Source organism: Myxine glutinosa, chromosome 3 (genome assembly GCF_964187855.1).
Source record: "Myxine glutinosa chromosome 3, kmMyxGlut1.1, whole genome shotgun sequence".
Lineage (NCBI taxonomy): Eukaryota > Metazoa > Chordata > Myxini > Myxiniformes > Myxinidae > Myxine > Myxine glutinosa.
Window position 1 is genome coordinate 115,068,721 of NC_136263.1, and position 18,431 is coordinate 115,087,151.

At 44.5% G+C, this 18,431-nt stretch overlaps 1 protein-coding gene across 5 annotated transcripts in view; it reads right to left on the reverse strand.

Moving 5' to 3' along the window:
* LOC137418019 (valine--tRNA ligase, mitochondrial) overlaps positions 1-18,431 on the reverse strand; it is a 170,849-nt gene that overhangs the window by 147,785 nt on the left and 4,633 nt on the right. For all 5 annotated transcript variants that reach the window (XR_013622867.1, XM_078774487.1, XM_078774490.1 and 2 more), the window contains one exon: positions 16,989-17,089. Coding sequence is in view for 4 of the 5 variants with exons in the window: in XM_078774487.1 (XP_078630613.1) it covers positions 16,989-17,089 (101 nt within the window). In the remaining variant the exon portion in view is untranslated. The remainder of the gene's footprint in view (positions 1-16,988; positions 17,090-18,431) is intronic.

The following is an 18,431-nucleotide window of genomic DNA, read 5'->3' on the forward strand; positions in this document are numbered from 1 at the left end:
ATATATGGTGGTGGCCATCTTGGATTTTGACGTGGCGACCCAATTTTCAATAGCGTTCTTCCTTATGCCGAGATACACCCACACACCAGATTAGACGTTGGTACTTCACTTATTTTTCGCTCACAAGGTTCAGACATGTATATGGTGGCGGCCATCTTGTATTTTGACGTGGCGACCCAATTTTCAATAGCGTTCTTCCTTATGCCGAGATACACCCACACACCAAATTAGACGTTGGTACTTCACTTATTTTTCAAGATATTCATCTCACAAGGTTCCAGACATACATGGCGGTGGCCATCTTGGATTTTGACGTGGCGACCCAAGTTTCAATAGCTTTCTTCCTTGTGCCTAGATACACCCACACACCAGATTAGAAGTTGGTACTTCGCTTATTTTTTCAAGATATTCCGCTCACAAGGTTCAGACATACATGGCGTCAGACATACATGGCGGCGGCCATCTTGGATTTTGACGTGGGTTGCACCCACACACCAAATTAGAATTCGGTCCTTTGCTTACGCATGCACGCATGTACGCACGCACAGACGGACGAACGGACACACGGACGGAGGGGAAAACCATAGTCCCCCTTTCGCTCCGCTGTGCGACTGGGGACAATAAATGCACCACTGCAGGGTTTCCACCTGTGCAGACCACCCCCAATAAGTCATGGGGGTTAATAATAATAATATAACAATACTAGAACGGCACTCAGTAGAGAGCATACCTCCGCCTTGTTGGCCATGTTACTCAATGGTGAAGAATCCCTTAAAAAAAATTTACTCGCTGGATCCGGATCTGGATCTTCACCAAAATTGAAATCGATTCTTCCTTGTCACACACACAACCTGTCCAACAAGTTTCGTCCAAATCCATCCATAACTTTTTGAGATATCCTGCCATGTATCGTTTTTGGCCTATCTCCCAATGGTGAAGAATCACTCAGTAAATTAAATAATTCTCATATCCGAATCCATAATCAGATCTTCACCACAATCGAATTGAATAGTTCTTATCAGGCACCCAACCGGTCCACCAAATTTCGTCTGAATCTGTCCACAACCTTTTGATATTTTGTTCACAGACAAACGGACATACAAACAGACAGGGGTGAAAACATAACCTCCATCCACCTTTGGTGGCGGAGGTAACAAGATCCCTTGCAAGTAACTTTGATGCAGGAGAAGGTCATTAGATCCATAAAAGCCTGCGCTTTTATCAACTTACGTTTGTTTGTTCGTACTCTATCCTTTTTAAATGCTGAAAATCAAGCAAGGAAGCAGCAGGTACCATTTTTAAAAGCCTTTGGCATGATTCGGTCGTGGTCCGAACTGCCAACCTCAGACTCAGCAGATGCCACATAGTCCGTCAGGTACGACCCCAAAATTGAGCCACTGAACTTGAAATTGAACCACTCGGGGTGGCCAAGGTTCATGGGTACCATATGAAAGCTCTGCTATTCAGGAACACATTTCTGCCTTGTAGCAGTCTGTAAGTAGTAGCTTTCACCCTGAAATATGATGTTGAAAAGTCCCCCTATTGGTTCGATTTTTAGCAATATGTATATGTTGTACAGACATGCGAGGCTTCAGAAGATCACACGTAAGCTCTTGCAAACAGTTTATTTTGCATTTACAGCCACCTTACATTACACTTTCATCACCATCATCATCAAAATGAAAATAACTTGACTTTTCATCAAAATAAATGAATTAATTTCATCAAAATAAATGAACATAATCATGGAAATCATTAGCATCATCAATTGCAGAACAATAATTAATAAAGATCTTCAAGTTCATCAACATCATCAGCATAATCCTGCACAACCATGTCCTCTCCCTCCTCAGATGGATGGTTGTCACATGTCTTTTGTTTGCGGGGCTCGGAGCACCTGAGGTTATCCATCAAGCAGGTGCACCCAGGCCGTCGGCATGACCTGGAACAGTCACAAGAAAGGAGTTATATTACAGCTTCTGGAGCTGATGAACTGTCCAAGCAGTCAACTTTGTAGAGAGACGATGCTTTGTAGAGAGACGATCCTAGAACAGATGCGATTTTTTTATGTCCATGTAATGTGACTTTGCCTGGGATCCATATTTCAGATAGTGTTGCACTGATGTGTTTCTGCTACTACTGGCCTTCACGGAAGACATCAGTGTCATCAGCTATGAGTACAATAGACTGGAAGCCTTGAACTGCTGCATGTGCCGCATGTAAAATGAGTCGCGTATCTGCCTCTTCTTGTGAAGAGCAGGGCTCTGGGACCAGAACACTTCCTTCGTGTGTGATTTTGAAGCAGTTCTCTCCAGAAGTTATATAGAGAACCTTTCCTCTTAGTTGTTCTGTGTATTTTGGCTGCTTCCACTCTTGTACAAGAAATTCAATGAGACTGGTTTTGTTTGGAGTTGCAGAGAGAAATTTCTTCCACTGGACTACTGTCTGCTTTGCTGTGATGTTCTTCAACTGTATATATCCAGTGTTTGATTGTCTGCCTTCTCTTTCCACTTATTTGATGGAATTCGCTCTGTATGTGTCAAAGACAATATCAATATGAGAGGACTGAGAAGCTTCGTTGACAGCCTTCGAGAGTATGAGAGAGGTGATGTCACCAAACGTCTTGTACTCACTTTTTGTCTTGTGCACAAGTGCCATTCCATCAATGAGACATGCCGACTTTGGTTGAATGAATTCCATGGGTGAGATGTTGTTCCTGAGTTCCTTGGCGAGAGCCGATTTGTTGGTTTTCCTTGGTATGCCATCTGCAGTGGCTAGGGACCTTGGAAGTGGACCCAAAGGATGCTTCAGAACCTCTCGCATGTCAAGCTGTCTTGTCTGTGCCATCACTAGCTCTTCGGAGGGAATTCCAGATCCCTTGGTGAAGTGAGACCAGAATGTGGATCCTCACCAGTCGTGTGAATAATGCAAATAGTTTCCGTGTTGTCCATTTTTGAATTGACCTGAAATAAATCCAAGTGAGGAGACGACGATGGTTCACGAGCGAGCGGTATTCAATGACAAAGGACAGACTATAACCGAAACAGGCCCGGACAGGCCAGGCCCGGAAATGTCAAAACGAAGGTTACTGACCTTGAAATGAGATAGAAAATAATGCATAATCAGTTATGAAGTTAATTAGCTACACAATACCAAAAATTCGGTGAAAAATGAAATGAAAAAAATAAAAGATTAATAAAAAATCGAGCTCAGTGGGGCTAGACACATGACATTGGCCTAACCAAATATCAAAACTCCTGTCAAACTCCACCAAACCCCCTCGGAGAAGATGTAGTTTGAAATCGATTACCCCCTAAAAAGACATCTTTTTCGGGTGTGGCTAATGGGCGCAATACGCCCACTTTAGGCAGGACACAACTAGATCATGATATCAACCTCCCACCCAAGATTCATCAAGATCGGATGATATCATCCGGTAGTTATGCTGCGGGGACACGGACGGACACACGCACGCACGCACGCACACACACACACACACACACACACACACACACACACACACACACACACACACACACACACACACACACACACACACACACACACACACACACACACACACACACACACACACACACACACACACACACACACACACACCCTTGATAACTCGTGAACCAAAAATGGCATAAGAAATAATCACAGCAATTTCTGAAATGCCAAGAAACAATAAGGAAGTCAGTAATCCTCAAGGAGAATACTCGTATATACTGGTTAGCCTGGTGTTGGCTTAGCGGTTAGGGTGCCAGCTTGGGATCCTGGGATCCTAGGTTTGAATCCCGGTCGATCGCTGAATTAACGCCAGGGGGGTTGACTCAGCCTGTCATCCTTCCGAGGTCGGCAAATTGAGTACCAGCTTGCTGGAATGAATGATCCCGGTGTGTACCCCGATTTAGAATAGGTACACCGTATCCCTGCGCATCGGAAGAGGCGACTAAGGGTTGGCGTCAGGAAGGACATCCGGCCATAAAAACATTGCCTCAAACAGGGAACCATGATTGTCATGGGGCTCGCAAGGCTAGCCCCGGCTCTAGAGGGGAAAATGACCTTAAAACGATCATTCATTCATTCATTCACTCGTATATACTGGTGAGAAACGTATATTTTATTACCTCCAGCACCAAAGGTGGATGGAGCTTATGTTTTCACCCCTGTCTGTCCGTTTGTTTGTGAACAAAATATCTCAAAAAGTTGTGGACTGATTTGGACGAAATTTGGTGGACCAGTTGGGTGCCTGACAGGGACGATTCATTTCGATTGTGGTGAAGATCTGAATATGGATTCGGATATGAGAATTATTTAATTTACTAAGTGCTTCTTCACCATTGGGAGATGGGCCAAAAACGATACATGGCAGGATATCTCAAAAAGTTATGGATGGATTTGGACGAAACTAGTTGGACAGGTTGTGTGTGTGACGAGAAAGAATCGATTCAATTTTGGTGAAGATCCAGATCCGGATCCAGCTAGTAAAAATTTTTAAGGGATTCTTCACCATTGAGTGAGAATGTGAGATGCGAGACGTGCATGGAAGAAGTTTCGGGAACTGAGTGGCGTGCTGACGAGGAGGGGAGTGTCGTTGAAGCTGAAGGGAAAGGTGTATGCTGCATGTGTGAGAAGTGTTATGATTTATGGGAGCGAGAAATGGGTAATGAACGTAGAGCAGCAACGAAGCTGGAAAGGGTGGAAATGCGAATGGTTCGGTAGATGTGCGGAGTATCGTTGAGAGAGAGGAAGACAAATGATGAATTGCGAAAGATGATGGGAATAGAGCCTGTGTTTGATGCTGTGAAGAGGAACAGGTTGAGCTGGTTTGGTCATGTGTTGAGGAAGGATGAAAGTGACTGGTTGAGAAGAGTGATGGAAATGAATGTAGAAGGAAGTAGAGGACGGGGAAGACCGAGAAGGACTTGGCTAAAGATGGTGGAAGAAGAAATGCGGGCAAGGGGGTTAACAAGGGAGATGCAGAAAATAGGGCAAAATGGAGAAGATTATCATGGGGACCGCAAGGCTAACCCCCACTCTAGCAGGGAAAATGGCCTTAAAATGCATGTTGTTGTTGTGTTGTTGTCTTCACCATTGAGTGATTATGGCCAACCAGGCGGAGGTATGGTCTCTACTGAGTGCCGTTCTAGCATTGTTATATTATTATTATTAACCCCCATGACTGATTGGGGGTGGTCTGCACAGGTGGAAACCCTGCAGTGGTACGTTTATGTTTAATTAATTTGGCCATTTGGTGAAGATTCGGATTCGGATCCGGCTACTAGAAGCTTTTAAGTGATTCTTCACCATTGGGGGATAGGGCCAAAAACGATACATAGCAGGATATCTCAAAAAGTTGTGGACGGATTTGGACGAAAGTTGGTGGACCGGTTGGGTGTCTGACAAGGACAAAGAGATTCGATTTTGGTGAAGATCTGAATATGGATTCGGATATGAGAATTATTGAAGTGATTCTTCACCATTGAGTGATATGGACAACCAGGCAGAGGAATGCTCTCTACTGAGTGCCGTTCTAGTTTGTAGTGTTTTATAAATAAAATAAAATAAATTTAAAAAAATAGCATTTGGAGGTACCAGCAGGGTGAAAGCTTTCATTTGGTACCTTATTTTGGCACCAAAAGGTTATTTATATGTATAGTAAGGGAAACATATGAAAATCAGTTAACTAAATTGTTACCAAAAAATTTCTTCACCAATATGTTTGTAAAGGTGTGTAATAACATGTGTTAAAATGTTGAAGGTCAATTCCCGTGGGAAACCCAGAGAAAAAGCTGTTGAATTCGGGTACCGAAAAATTATTTTCGAGAATTTTTTTTTTTTTTTAATCGGCCCTTAAGTAACTTATGAGGGGTCAAATAAGGGTTTTTCATGATTCTGAGTTGATTGTTAACATTTATATTTCACCACAGACACTCCTTTGTGGAAAAATAACTTCTAAATATATCTCATTTTCTACTTTGCAGGACATGGAGTCTAGCAATATGGATGAAGACGTTACTCCACCTGTGCTCAATTGCTTCATCTGTGCACGCTCGGATACACCAGCTGAAAGGCTCATACAGGCAACTCCAAAGGGATACTCAACTTTATTGAAACAAGCAGAAACTGTCGAAAATGTTACTGTTGTGGAACGTATGAAGGAGGCTCAAAAGGAAGGAAAACTGAGGTACCACCAGAAGTGTAAAAATGATCTGTACAACAACTTTGTTGCAACCACCAAGAAGTCAGCTCAAGCATCAAAGGCAGAGAAAGAGTCATCAAAGTTGAAGAGAAGACGCACTACTTGTGAGTTCAGTTCATCAACTGGCTGCAGTTCTAGAAGATCACAGTCAGTTGACCTCCTGTATAAGGATGTATGCATTCTTTGCAACCAACCAGCCCAGCTCTACAAAAATAATCCAGCACAAGCTAGAAAGAAATACAGAGTGCCAGATAATTTGACTGCAGATACACTGAAGGCAAGCTTGCTGAAGACAGCACGGAATCGCGGGGATGACTGGGGCACTGAAGTCACTGGACGCATGGAAGGGATCAAAGACTTGGTAGCAGAAGAAACACTGTACCATTTGCGATGCAAACTTATGTTTGCGAGAGGTGACAGTTTGTCCAAGACTGATGAGGAAGGAAAAAGGAAGAGAGGACAGAGGAGTATTGATGAGGAGCGAGAGGCAGTTTTTATTGAATTCTGCGAATGGTTAGACTCAGAATTAGAGCATGGGGTAATGAACATGGACCAAGTCCATGAAAAGCTGCAGGAGTTTGATCAGTCACCAGAGAAGAGCCTTTCTTATTCAAAGCATTGGCTAAAGATAAAACTTCTAGAGAAATACGAAGACACCTTGTATTTCACAACACAGGAAAGAAGGGCAGATGTACTCTGTCTCAAAGATGGCACCGACAATATTCTGCGAGAGCATCATGCTAATCTTGACCATGGAGATGAGAAGACTCAGATCATAAAGACGGCACTCAAGTTCATATCCAATGATATTGCCTTGATTGATTTAGGTCCAAAGTCATACCCCACCACACACAGTATGACTGACATCGATAGTCAGCTGACACTTGTTCCTGCAAGCCTTCAGATGTTCTTGAGACCGATTGTCAAGACAGACGAAAGAGTTGCCGTTTGGGGGCAGAATTTTATTAAGGCCTGTCGACCTCGGTCTGGAGTATTGCCACACCAAATGGGGCTTGCCATACAACTTGATCATAGATTTGGGTCAAAATGGATGCTCAACAAGTTCCACCGGCTGGGATACACTGAGTCTTACACGGAGACACAAAACTACAAATACTGCTTCCTTAATAGTAGGAGTGGAGATGATGTTCCAGATACTTCTGGCACTCTTGACACCATTTTGGAGGAAACCGATGAACAGATCAATGATGAGGTTGCGGTTGATGCTGCGCTTGAGGATCAATCAGTGATGACAGCCAAAGTGCCAGCCAGTGAAAGTGAATTGTCAAGTAATGATCAGGTGGTCTTTATGGAGGTTGGGGAAACAAACAATGCAGTCACTCAGTTTGTTGGAGACAATATAGATTTAAACATTGTCTCTATTCACGGAAACACTCCCTTTCACTCAATGGGTTGGATCGAAGTCACCTCTCCGGCACCACCTTTGCCAGATCCACAGACAACAGCAGCTTTCCCCCGGGTGAAGTTGAAGGCACTCGACAAAGCTAAGATCCTGAGAGGAACTGAAGTAAAGATTATTCCATTTACGAACAGGAAACAGATAGGAACGAACGCGATCATGTTTCTCCCCCTCGCTGAGCTTTCCTCCTCCCTGGCTCATGATCAGCCACTCCTCACTCCAGGTGACACACTCTGGGCAGCGGGGTGGGTGATCAAAGCCAACGATCCTGAGTTCCCACACTCCAACTGGAATGGCTGGATGAAGAGAATCCATGCTAATGATGCAAAGCAGAGCACACAGATCGAGTTCCTCCCAGTTATTGAAGGAGACCCTAATGACCTCAACACCATCTTCACCACTTTGAAAGAGTGCATACGGCGCGCTGGGGTCGCTATAGTGACCTTTGATCTTCCGATTTGGCTGAAGGCTGTGAATATAATAAAGCAGGCAAATCTACCCATCATTCCAAGGTTGGGTGGTTTTCACCTGCTGAAGTCTTATCTTGGATCAATGGGTAACATCATGGAAGATTCTGGACTACTAGATGTGATCCAGTTGATCTATCCTGGAAGTACGACAGCCAACCACATCATGGATGGAGGATGTTTTGACAAGGCAATCCGTGTTCACCTCCTCATCGATGCAGCCATCTATCAACACATCATAAAACTTGCCTTCACTGAGGAGGAGCGTGGTGATATGAAGACCTTCATGGAGAAGGTGGCTGATGGGAAGATGGGAGCCAGACACTCAGACCCAGTAGTGCCAGTGTTTGAGCAAAGGTTTGAAGAAACCTTCAAACGACTCGCAAAAGGAGGAAGAACACCTGCACTCTGGGTGGAGTACCACCACATGGTAGATGTGATCAAGGTCTTTATCAGAACCGAGCAACTTGCAGACCACAATGGGCATCTGTCCTGCATTGTTACCAAGATGCTTCACATCTTTGCCGCTGCAGGCCATCATCAGTATGCCAAGGGCGCACGGCTGTACTGTCAACTCATGAAGGAACAATTCACAACATTCACTCCGTGCCTACCTGCAGACCCGGGACTGGATCCTTCTACAGAGCATGTCTCTGAACCCCAGTGACTATGGATGGACAATAGGTGTGCATGGGTATGAGCCAGTTCCAACACTGGACCCCACGGCTCCTGAGGAGCTATTGCAGTTCACGAGCTGTAATTGTCATGGAGATTGCAGCAACCGGCGATGCAGCTGCAAGAAGAATGGGGTCACGTGCATCTCGGCCTGTGGAGTCTGTAATGGCATTACATGCAGAAACTGCAGTCATGATGTTGAGTCTGAAGAAGACATAGACAATGACTGTTGAAACTTCTGACATTGTGAATGAGAAATAACTCTTGAGTATTATATATGTATGTGAAATAAAAGCTACTTTGTGTGTAAATGTAAAAGTGAAAATATAAATGTTAACAATCAACTCAGAATCATGAAAAACCCTTATTTGACCCCTCATAAGTTACTTAAGGGCCGATTAAAAAAAATAAAAATTCTCGAAAATAATTTTTCGGTACCCGAATTCAACAGCTTTTTTTCTGGGTTTCCCACGGGAGTTGAACTTCAACATTTTAACACATGTTATTACACACCTTTACAAACATATTGGTGAAGAATTGTTTTGGTAACAATTTAGTTAACAGATTTGTGAAATATCTCATAAAATGCCCTTACTAGTATATTATATTCAGTCATCACATGTATGACCAGAATCTTTGGAGTGCAAATGACTTACAATAGCCCAGCAGATATGTGAAAAAATTGTGCTTTTGGTGATACAAGCATGAAATTTTGAACACTGATAGAGCATACTACTAGGAAGATTTTTGGATATAGGGGCATTCAAATCTTTTCCTAGGGACAAAATGGCGGCCATTTAAAAAATGGCCGTTTACGGATAATAAGATACACAGTACCGATGTCTATAAAACTAGATTTACTTATTGCTCAAGCACACCTATGATGTTTTTTTCACGTAAACAGGTTGTAAGATCATAATTAAATGTCAACAAACTCACATAACATTTATTTGGTCCTTATTCTTTACAAAAATAATTACTTTTTGAGCTATTTTGAGCAAACTCCAGAAACACAATGGAAATGAAGTGAAAATGCCACATTAACGCTGTGGAAGTGACTTTCACTATAAAACAGTCTACAAAACAGTCTTCCACATGTTTGTGTATATGTAACAGGTGTGTTATTCCTCCTGTATACTATCGTGTGCACTCCCCTGCACAGTGACACAGAGCTGAGCACTGGAGTGCGGCCTTAACACACTTGCACTGTTTCCTGCAACCCTTCTTGCATCCACATCTAATCAATTGTCGGCATGCCTCAGTTGCCTCTGTGAGGGTTGTCCAATATATCCCCCAGCCGTTATTACTCTGTTTCCAACCCCATTCACTTGGCGATGGGAGCTCAGGTGCGCAAATCATCATCTGGCCCCAACAAAAGCCGGCTTGGTAGGCAGCTCTCTTGATGTGTTGTCTGAGGGCTTCTTGCGTTGGTGGGATAGCCTCTATTGATCTACCAGTCTGGGTGAAGAGATGCTTGCGGGCATCGTTAACATGTTCCTGGCTGCTTGTTCGATCGTAGAGCAGAACAACAAAACGCTCCAGTGGATCCATGTTGTCATTTGCAGTTGAAATGGTTGGTGTGGCAGCCAGTGCGCAGAAAGCTGAGGTGACCTCATCATAGGCTTTCCATGTTTCCCATGCTGTTTTCTTCCCCCTTCCGCCGAAGCAGGACACGGTGTCACACCCAGTGAAGGCGTGGAAGAATGGCAACCCTCGGCACTTGTTTGGTCCCAGTGCCACAGCCATCTCGTGAGCTGCCAAGTGCCTGAAATTCTTCCCAGTGCCAAAAGCAACCCAGAGTTCATCGATGTCAAGATATCCAGTTGCTGCCACTGCAAGGATCAAAACATCTGTGTCCACTGTGCGGATTGACACCTTGGTATAGCCCTGTCTGACTGCATCTTGGACATGGAGTAGTATCCTTGTATCTGCCTCCTCGTGACTACACGGGGAAAGACCAGTAACATCTCGTGGCTGTGTACAAAAAACTTCTTTGTGGTTTGTGGTGACGATTTGCTTGTCAGTCTCAATGTTTGCTATCCTCGTTGCTAGAAAGTCAAACAACTCCACCTTGTTCTCGTCTATGCGAAGGAAGGCCTGCCAGTTTCGAGGGATGGAACTAGATGGCTCAACTCGTCTCCTGGTGCCTTTACCCCTCGTCTTCCTGGTGTCGGCTTTCAAACTGTCTGGGAAATATTCATCCCAGATAATATCAACCCTGCTCTTATTTTGTATCTGAGATGTGATGTATGGCAAGAATACTAGTGATGCATACTCAGAGAAGGTCTTCGCATTACGAGGTGCCAGCATGTTCACGATGGCTGCTCCATCCAGGATCATGACTTCAACAGGGGGGCTTACATCATCATTTTCCCGTGAGGTGATCAGATCTTCTAAGCACCCAACCAGATCAGACTTGGTTCCAAGCCGGATTTTGCCCATTTGTGACAATGCAGGGGGACAAGCTTGGTTTTCATGTGCAAAGAATTCATCAAGATCTCCATTCCGTGTCTGGGATGCAATAAACAGCCTGGAGAACAGAACGCAGTCATTCTTCAGAGATACCACCTTCAACTCTGTTCTTGACTTCTCTCTGACTGGGGGTCGGCTGAAGAGAGGGAGATTGTTTCTTTTTATTGGGTCAGTGATAGGCTTTGTCTGATGTACAAGCCTCTCGTTCACATATGTGTCATACTGTTCTTTTCCCAGCTTCTCGATCTGGTAAAGGGTGTTGATGACTGCTGGGTCTGCCAGGTCTCTGCTGTCTAGCACCAAGAGATCTTTGCTGTCGTCACAGAATGGGTTCCCCATCTCTCCTATGACACGGGTGAGTGCTCTCACATCTCGAGCAAAGGCTACCTGCGTGTGCTTTGTCTGTTCATGGTGTTTTAGTTCAGTTTTCCTAATTCTTTTTTCTGTTGTGGCCTCGAACTTATAGATCAGTTTGGCCATCTCTGGACCAGACACCATCCATCGGCGCAAAGCTGCAGCATTCTCCGTAAGACCTACAGCCCCTCCATCACCTTTCACCAATGCATTATTTTGCTCGTGTGCCTGGTCTAAGGCTATGGCAGAGAATGCACGTGTAGTCTTCTTCATGGTGAAGTTTCCTGCCAGAAACTGTGCGTATACAGTTGGATGCTTTGTTGCAAGTGTCACCATGTCGCGCAAGTGAACTGGGATCCACCTGGCATAGTTTGTATGTCCCAAGGCGAAGAACCATGGTACAAGCTTGGTCAGAGCATCAGTGTACAGTTGGAAGTTTCCTTCACGGACGGATCTCACATAGATCAGGACTGCCAGTTCTAGCTGCATAATTAGGAACCAGAACTGAAACTGTGGACTTGCATTGGCTTGTTCACCGCACCAGTCATCTAGTGGTATCGTATCCTGTCCCTCATCTAGTCCACTGGTGTACTGGCTGTAGGCTTCCTTCAGGAGAAGATAGAGAGTACTGGCTGTGACTTGGTGTGCTCGTCGTGTGCGTGTCACATGGGTCACTTTCAGGAAGGAATCAGCAGTACCACTTGTAGCAACCCCTGCAAGCATCAGAACGCCTGTCCACCCACTGCTATCCAGAAGGTCACCGAGGGTTTTCCATGCTGCCATCTCAATATGGAGTCCACCAAAGACCATGACGAAGTGATCTTCTCCGTGTGTTTCTGGCCATCTCCATTGGATCTGTTTGGCAAGTGTGTACAGTGGCTGATCAAGTGTGATTACAGGGATCTGACCTGGATTCAGAATATCGATTGCTTTCTTGATGACATCCATGGAGTGACGAATCATTGCCACAGATTTTGCCTGGTCATAGAAGAGAGGCAGCAATGAAGTTAAGGCCACACTACACTCTGGTTCTTCTGGAATAGACTGCTTGCTGGCATGGTATCCAGCCCATGATACTGTCTCGTCTCCCTTAAGTGGTGTGTCAGATAGCACTGTCTTCTCCATCTGCTCCAGCCACCTGTCAAAATGCAAGATAATGAACACAATTAAGAACAAACAAGTCCACACAAGTTAACAAGTCTTGGTTATTTAGGTACACATATAACTGTCCACAGTTCAAACACAATAATCAGTTACCTGTACTCAATCTGCATTGCTTCAGGGATGAGTTGGCAGTTGCTTTTGTTGGGACCCGCTAGCTTGGGTACAGGTGGGTCACATTTACCCAGAACAACAGGAGGTAGGATGGTGTATGACTGTGGCAGGTGTGCATCTGTTGTTGATGTGTCATCTGGGTTTACCCGTTGAACTCCACGGCTATCGCTATTTGGGTGCTGGAAAAGTGAAATGCCAGTGCCATGGAAGGAGTCGTGGGCACTTGTTGAACTGGGGTTATGATCAATGTTATCCACTGCCCCAGTTGTGAAGAGGTCACTTTTTAGCTCAGGGGGGCAAACTGTACCCTCATTTTGGAAGAAACGGCAGATTCTGTTCCCCAAGTCCGTGGAGATGCTAAGCACCCTGTCATAGGAGATCGAGAGACCCAGGTTGAACATAGTATCAACCAGGTCTCTTTTTCGAGTCTTTGTGTGGATAAGGGTGCCCAGGTACACAGGCAGGGGAGTCTCCCGATTGTGACTGTGCCTCGTGGACGTGGTAGTACTGCTACTCTCTCTGCGGCGTGAGTAACTGTTGAACATAAGGAGTTGTGAGATTGCGAGAGTAGGTGTTGATACCGACGAGTGGCTTGACTGCTCTTGGATGTTAGGACCATTCAAGATCATAGAAACTAGTGATACAAGCGAATTAGGTACCGAATGTTCTTGGCAGTGGGCTTCAAATGAACCACTAAATGTTGAGTTCATTTTCAACATGTCTCTACGAACTATATTTGCGGCTCTAGCAAGACAAACTCCATCACTGTCAGTGTCGTGATCACATGCCTTCTGAAGGGCTGAGCCAACATCCTGGTTGAAAGCAAGCAGAATATCTCGACCGGACATGTGCTCCTCTAGGTCTGGAAAATATGTCATGATTCGATCTTTGAGTTTGGTGGAGTGGACACGCCTGGTCAAGACTGTTCCAAGCTGTTCCAGCCTGGTGGTGTATAGTCTTGCTAGGTCTACCAGCTTGAACACTGGTGTCACAAGAGCATCTGTGTGGGCATCATCGATGTAGGACACTAGCTCTCCAAGTGCTATACCGTGATTGATATCATCTTGTTCATTCAGTGTTGTGCTTGTGGCCCTTGCTTTGTTATAAAGTGACACCAGACACTTCACGTGGTACTGTGCATCTTGTGCTATAAGGTCACCTGCACTCAGTTTAGCAAGAAGTGCCTGATCTCCTAGTTTCAGGGCAGCTGTCCTGACATGTTTATCGAGGTCGAAGGTGGAAGCTTTTCGCAGAGAATTAGTACCCGCTGGTTTGTCACAAAAGAAACACTTTTCAGGCTGTGGCTGTGTGTGGTCTACATGTACTCTGTGACGGGTGTACTTTCTTGAGACACTTGCGGTTTCTTCACTAGACGTTTCTCTTTTTTGTGCCCGATGCAGTTCAGTAAATTTGTTGTATTTCAGTCTGCATGAATCATGCCACTTAGCCTTGTGGCTCTGGAAGGTTGACTGGATACCTTCACCATCGTCCAGGCGGGACAGTTCTAGAGATTTTGGCAGGCAGCCCATCTGGCTGAAGGTGAGGAGATAATCTGCAAGAGTTTGGTATCCGGACCCTGTGGTTCGCTTGGAATCAGCTGGACAGGCAAGGGCCTCATCGGTGACCTCCTGACATAACACACACTTCTCCCAATCTGTCAGATAAGGCATGTTTGTTCCAGATGTACTAGGGCTTTGGGGGTCTAATAGCTTGAAATTTTTGTTGGCCATTGTCAATTAAGCATTATCCACCACCACCATCCAATCAATATACAAATTGGGAACCAAATCTAGGTAGCTACTACAGTCAATGAGCGAAGGTGCAGTGCAGTCGAGTTATCATCTGAAAAAGAAATACATACATTATTATCATAAATATAGTAATTCGCTTTCGTAACTTTTCACTAGCCTTGCATTGTTCCTTATAGTCACCTAGTCTATGATAGGAAAGTTCATAAAGCTACATCAAAGTTGTTCATATAAAGGTATTGAACCAAAATTACACCCAGGAGAAATCAGATAGTCATGCAAAGTTAAATAATTAAACCGCTAGACCAGTCCTGTCTATTGCAATGGTAAACCATTTGTTCTGCCCCTTATAGGCCACCGTAGATTCCAATTTTGAACCCAGTATGAAGGTATTGCATAGCATGTACATGACAATTTATAATATGCTCATTACATTGTGTTTCAATAGCAGCACAAATGACAAGTCTGAAATAATAGGTAAATATGTCCTTCTTAGCCGCCTTTTTGTAAAATGGCCGCCATTTTGGGCCAAGGAGAAATCTGGAATGCCCCTACATCCAAATTTCACTGTAAGGGTATGCCCTAACTGTGTGCCAAGTTTCATGCTTGTATCATCAAAGGCACAATTCTACCACAATTCTTCACATATCTGCCGGACTACAAGGACGTTTGTACTAGACATTGAACTGATAGAGGTTTATTTGAACCAATTTTGAAATGAAAACTACTCATTTGAAACTGCTACCAGGCATAAATGGTATCCTGACACACAGAGCTATCAAATTATACCAATGAACCTTGTCACCCAGTTGGTACCGATAGACCACTCCACCTGACGGACTAACATGCCTATAACCATTACGCCACATGCCTATAACAAGATGGGGGGAAGTGGGGGATAGGGAGGGGAGTCCAAAGGATGTGGGGCAGGGGGGGAAAGCTGGGAGTGGCAGATGGGGTGGGGGAGTTCTGCCGAGACACTCTCGGGGTGGGGGGGGGGGGGGTGGGGGCGGGAGAAGGCAACAATGGGCAGGACAAAGGGGAAGCTTAGGCCGGGTGGGAGTACTGACATGGAGGAGTTTGCACCATTAACGTCCGTGAACTTCTGGAAGCGAAAGTTTGTTTGTTTTCGATGCTGGATAGAATGACTTTAAAAGTGGTGATTGTACTCGGGTTCGGCACGAGAAGGTTTTAAACGTTTCAAAAAATTAATAACCACCCGGGTTCGTTCAGGGTTCGAGTGGGGAAGCAAGATATATATTTGCATTATGTGTATCATTTTGCGCCGTATTTTGCGCCGGAAAGCCCGAGGAGCAAAATCACCACCGGTGTGAACGTGATCACCTGGGCAGAGAGCTGGGTGAACGGCTCAGACACAGTAATAATGTGGCAAGCTATTGCATCCTCCCCAATCTCCCAATCACTGGCGGCCACTATTTCCCAGGGCAGTGTGATGTCTTCTGATTGGGAGATTGGGGAGGATGCAATTACGATGACGTAGTCAATGACTATGACGTAGGTGTGGCCACTGATGTAGCATCATTTCACCGATTGTGAAATGACGCCACATCAGTGGCCACACCGAGTCACATGTAGCGAGGGAGGGGTGTGGGGGTGAGGAAGGGAAGATGAGGGATAGGGGGAGGAGACATCACCTCTGAGGCGAAATTCACTGTCTTTTGCTGAGAACATTCCTTGGTTCCAGACCGCTTTATTTTCCTGGGAGCCATTCTTCGGCCTGGACAAGTACACAGCCTCCCAAGGAGACTTAAAGCTCATAGAATAGCTCACCTGGTTATGTATGCACATACTTGTTGTGAGATTGAGCTCATAGAGGGGTTAGTTTCCCTCTTGATATTTATTAATTATTACCCTCATTTATAGTCTGTCTGCATCCCTCCAGATCTGTCCATGTATGTGTCTCATGCCCATGTCCCTTCTCTTTCACGCACATTTTGTAATACCGAGCCTTGTCCAGAATCTGCTTCAGAGTAATTGGTAATCTCTGCAGCATTACACAGAGTTAAATGCAATCCTGTTCACCAGCATGAGAGTAGCCCAAGCATGAAATACAGTTGCTCGCTACACCGTTTGGGCGTGCGGCCATCAACCAAATTGAGCTGTCTCTCTCGGCAAGACATCGGCAGGTGGGTTTTCCCGCCAAGTGTCGTTCACAGCTGCATGATGACTGGCATTTACACAACACAATGTGTTTAAAATACTTTGAAGAATTATTCCAAATTCACAAAATATTTTAAAATGTTCTTCCATGGTGGTTCAAACACGAGGAGCATACAATATATGAAGCATTAATTCACACACGCACAATCTACCTTCCCACCCAAACAAAAATAAATAAAAACACTCACATGACATTCTGGAGAGAAAAACCCCTTCTTTTCCCACCAAGAATACCAGGAAGCCTCAACAAACTGTGGGCTATAGCCAGAAGGTAGAGTGATTGAGGTATCTGTGCAAACGTCCCAGAGAGAAGAAATATCAATTTTCTTTCCAGGAATTCTCAAAATTATTATTTTCAGTACAGATGTTAAAGTTTAATTCCACAGTAACAATTCCAAAATTTGAACAGATTTTAGAACTCCTGCAATTTCGGATGAAACTATTCACAATTTGGACGCAAGAAGGGTGCATGGTCATGTATCACATCTTTACATATTGGGTTTAAATCACATCAACTGACACTTTTATGGAAAAGAGGGTGGGGGTAGATGGAGGGAGTGAAATGTCAATGGACAAAGAAAATTCACTCCCAGTCATGGAATTGACTGAATGAATGAATGAATGAATGATTGTTTTGAGGCCATTTTCCCTGCTTGAGCGGGGGTTAGCCTGGCGGGCCCCATGACAATCATGGTTCCCTGTTTGAGGCAATGTTTTTATGGCCGGATGCCCTTCCTGACGCCAACCCTTAGTCGCCTCTTACGATGCGCAGGGATACGGTGTATCTATTCTAAACCGGGGTACACACCGTGATCATTCATCCCAGCAAGCTGGTACTCAATTTGCCGACCTCGGAAGGATGACAGGCTGAGTCAACTCCCCTGGCGTTAATTCAGCGATCGATCGGGATTCGAACCCAGGATCCTAGGATCCCAACCCGGCACCCTAACCGCTAAGCCAACACCAGGCTTGACATGGAATTGGAATGACACCAATGACACCAATGACATGACACTAGTCATGGAATTGACTCAAAGCATAAATAACAAGTTTGATTCATGCTACTCGTTTGATATCCTTGAAACATTCCAATGACATCTTCTCTTTCTGGTTGGCATTTCCATTTTTATTTTCCCCCAAACTATGTTGATATGTATTTTGTTTTTTAATGTTATTTGTCTCTATGATGCTATTGTGAGTTTGTCTGTCCACACAATGTGCTCACACAAGCCACAAACACCACGTGATGGAAACCAGTATTACACATTATATATTTTAAACCGAGTACCTCATTAAAGGATGTACAATTACAAAGCACATCTATAAAGCACTGACATGATTGTACAATTATAATGTGAGCACGTCTATAAAGCACTGATACGTACAATTAGAATTTGAGCACGTCTATAAAGTATGTATAACTAGAAACCTCTTGCAGGTTTGATCCTCCAAACGTGACGTACAGTCATATTTACTAACGAGTCGCAGCTGTCGAAACTTAGACTTATCCTGTAAGACATCCATAATTTTGTTCACGTAGTCCATCTGGTTTAAGATGACAACACCAGAGCCATTGTCAGATTAGCAGATGTGAAGTCCAGGGTTTCTTCTTAAATTCCTCGTGGCATTCA